This window comes from Sphaeroforma arctica, assembly GCF_001186125.1.
Source record: "Sphaeroforma arctica JP610 unplaced genomic scaffold supercont1.544, whole genome shotgun sequence".
Classification (NCBI taxonomy): Eukaryota; class Ichthyosporea; order Ichthyophonida; genus Sphaeroforma; species Sphaeroforma arctica.
Genome location: NW_014040014.1, coordinates 27440 through 30814, shown reverse-complemented (window position 1 = coordinate 30814; position 3375 = coordinate 27440). Strand labels below are relative to the sequence as shown.

The window sequence follows — 3375 nt, the reverse complement described above, 5'->3', positions numbered from 1 at the left end:
ATCAGTGTTCACCCAGACAGGGTTATTAGTGTTATTTTAGTTTGGGTTATTTTAGTTTATAATATCAGAATCTGTAAACTTAGTTTGTACCGTTCAGGGGTTTAGATCGGCTCATGACTCACAAGTAATTAGATTCGTTGATTAAGGTTTTATGAATAAATGAACAACGTATCCCTCTATCATTGAGATATTGTTATTCGACGTTTAACTACACTTAGCGTTCATATCGAATTTCACGTTATTCTTTGTTTGATTTGTTAGTGGAACTAGCATAGCATTAAGGCCCGGGATGCTGAAACTCCACCACACCTTCATGCAGACGGTTAAGAGTTCGTCCTTGTCAGTGGGTATGCCAAGGCTGACGATACTCTGCATGTTAAAACATCTTGAAAACACCCTTTGGGACCACGAGCTGAGACTTGGTCGCATTGATCGCGGTCCGTACCAGTTGCCACAAACACTGCCAGTGTTGGAGGTCCGCCAGATGTTTCGAAGGAGTTAGTGTCGTCACCGCCGCTCGTCTTTGAAAGGACATCTGTCATTGCCCTACACTCAGCATCTTACTATCACCCAACGTCACAACCCCCATGGAACCTGCGCTCGCGGAAGTGAACAAGTCCTGGTCAAGGCTGTTGCCCATCCCAATTTCGTCGTATGTCTGTAGTCTATCGTCGTATGTCTGTAGTCTATCGTCGTCGTCGTCCTCTTCTTAGCCGTACATGTTGCAGCGTCATCCACGAAGCACATGAACCCTTCGACGAAACAAAAATGTACTCTTTACGCTGTGCATATTGGGCTGGTACAACCTACAATCCGAAACACGCCCCAGTACGTTCATATACCTCACCATTGCTGGCAATGAACACATTTTGTGCCGACCCTCTTCCGCGATCGTACACTGGTTAAAGTCATTAGAATTATCTGCTATCGTCGTTCCTCCAAGCATTACGTACCCAAAGCTCTTCCTACTAGGCATGTTGGAGTGGTCTGGAATGGACCAACGATCAAGGCCGACGTACGCATGTCACATGCGGTAGTCGGCGTCTGTCCGTTGAGCTGCCTTCTTTACCTTTTCGGCAAGAATATACGATGCGAGTCACTGGCCTTCATCCTTACTATTGCGTATGATTCCGCGGACCATCTCTTTCTCTATCTTTCGCGCATCAACATCTCGCCGTAAACTGTCTCGATATTTAAAGATACTCGGGACGGGATGACATCTGCTCTGGTCGGGATATGGAGGCCAGGGTTCTTGGAAAATGCATGAGACTAGTCCTCACGGTGGGCACATTGTATCCAGTGATGCTTCATGCTCTATATTTTGTCTGCTGCGAATCTCAACTCTTTTGCAAAAAATAAATTACAGGGGTGTGATGTCGTATCCATCTCCTTTATATCTTGTTCCTGAAAGGGAATATAAATTACATATTGTAGATTGTTTCCGGCGTCATGTATACTAACGTAGCCGTAAGAATATGTACTGTATGTGATTGTCGCTCCGCAAAATTGTCGCTCAGCACCATGAAGCCCTAAAATCGTCTCTTTCTTCATGAGAATGGTCCAACCACATAGAATAAAATACTGTCAGTGATCAACGAGCATTCTTGCTCTGTATGAATATTGTAAATATCTAACCGTACAGTTGCATACACCCCGTACTCGGGAAACAAGCTCAACGTTCCGACATACGCCTCGAAGACACCTCTCGGGATTTTAATCTTCTGCAGTGCCTCCGCTTCAACGACCTGTGTGTGCACCAAAGATGGGAAGGACCCAGTGTCGCAGTGCAATGACACAGTGGTCCCACCAACAGTACCGTCAACCGTAGGTCTTATTTTGGTGTCTGCTAGTCGGTCACGATTTGGTGGGGCATTCGATTTCTGTACCTATGCAGCAGCTTCCGAGGGATTCTCTTTGTCCTGCATCGGGCAATTGGCACGATATTGATTCCCACCGAATAGAAATACTTCAAGTTAGGCAGCACGGAACCCACCTTACCGGGCGACTTAGACCTACTTCGACCGTCGTTGCTGTACCCCGGTGATCGTGATCTATTCTCTCGCTGTAGTCCCGTGCCAGTCCGCTCGTCGTCGTTCGTTCAATCTATCTCTACCGTCTGTTTGAACCTGTAGACCGTGCTGATCCTTCTCGTCGACCACGATCAGCTTTATCACTCTTGATTTTTCCCCTTTCATGGTTGCGTTTCCCAGCCGCTTTGGTGTCTTTCGCCTTATACCGCATTCTGACCACAAATGCTAATGCTGCGTACCCACCGCCTATAGTGAAAAAAAACAATGAAGGCCTGTCTAGCATTCCCTTCCAAACATGTTGAGAACATGTACAATACTAACCTATCGAAGTCAGCGATTGCTCCCTCGAGTTCACGCCTTCTCAACTGTATTACCACATATATTGGGCTCTCCATCAATGATTCGGTGAGTAAAGGAGCAAGCCATTTCTGGGCGCTGTAACCGAGAAAAAAATCTAATACGTTGTATGTTTTGGTAGATGCTTTCCTCTGGCTCTATCTCAATCGGCCTATTCAACTCGTACGTGTCGATTATCCGCTGTGAGTCTGCAGTGACCTTCTCAAGAGCTGCATCAAGCGCTGCAATATGATTCTTCGCTACCTCACTTAGTGCCTCTTCACTGTCCTTTGTTTTACTCGCTTCAGCTGCCGCTTCCGTCCGTGCCTCTCTTATCGAGTATAGCCTTTGTGGATAAGTCATCTCATCGTCATGAACTCCACCCGAAGACTGTTTTCTGGACCCGTAAGCACTATCCGAGGACCATTGTCAACTCCAGACTCATATATTGTCAGGCTCGAAAATTCATTCTCTTCTTTGATCACTTCAAGTGAAAGTTGCAGCACAGTCGCTCGAACTCGAAAGACATTTCCAACATCATCTCATGTCTCTACTTATGTAGATAGTACCAGTCACCTCTTATCGCGTATAGCCTTAGTGGATAAGTCATCTCATCGTCATGAACTCCACCCGAAGACTGTTTTCTGGACCCGTGAGCACTATCCGAGGACCATTGTCAACTCCAGACTTATATGTTGTCAGGCTCGAAAATTCATTCTCTTCCTTGATCACTTCAAGTGAAACTTGCAGCACAGTCACTCGAACTCCAAAGACAATTCCAACACCATCTCATGTCTCTACTTATGTAGATAGTACCAGTCACCTCATAGTCTGGTTGCCCATCTTTGGACTTGGACACTCTGTCCTCTATTGAACATAGTGGCGCATGGGGCAAATATTCTGATGATGTTTTGTTCGGCCCTCATCACCGTAGTTTTATTAGTGATCTTGGACTATAGCTTATACTCAACCTCAGGTCCTACCTAGTGCATCAGCAAAGCCACGAATT

The 3375-nt window shown here is 45.9% G+C and overlaps 1 protein-coding gene across 1 annotated transcript; it reads right to left on the bottom strand.

Annotated features, from left to right (window-relative positions):
• Positions 1-2109: 2109 nt before the first annotated feature.
• On the bottom strand, positions 2110-2729 carry SARC_07125 (hypothetical protein; the record flags this gene model as incomplete). Its single annotated transcript, XM_014298946.1, has 2 exons — positions 2110-2276; positions 2492-2729. The coding sequence occupies 2 exons, from the start codon at positions 2727-2729 to the stop codon at positions 2110-2112; spliced, it is 405 nt and encodes a 134-aa protein (XP_014154421.1).
• Between the last annotated feature and the right edge of the window lie 646 nt (positions 2730-3375).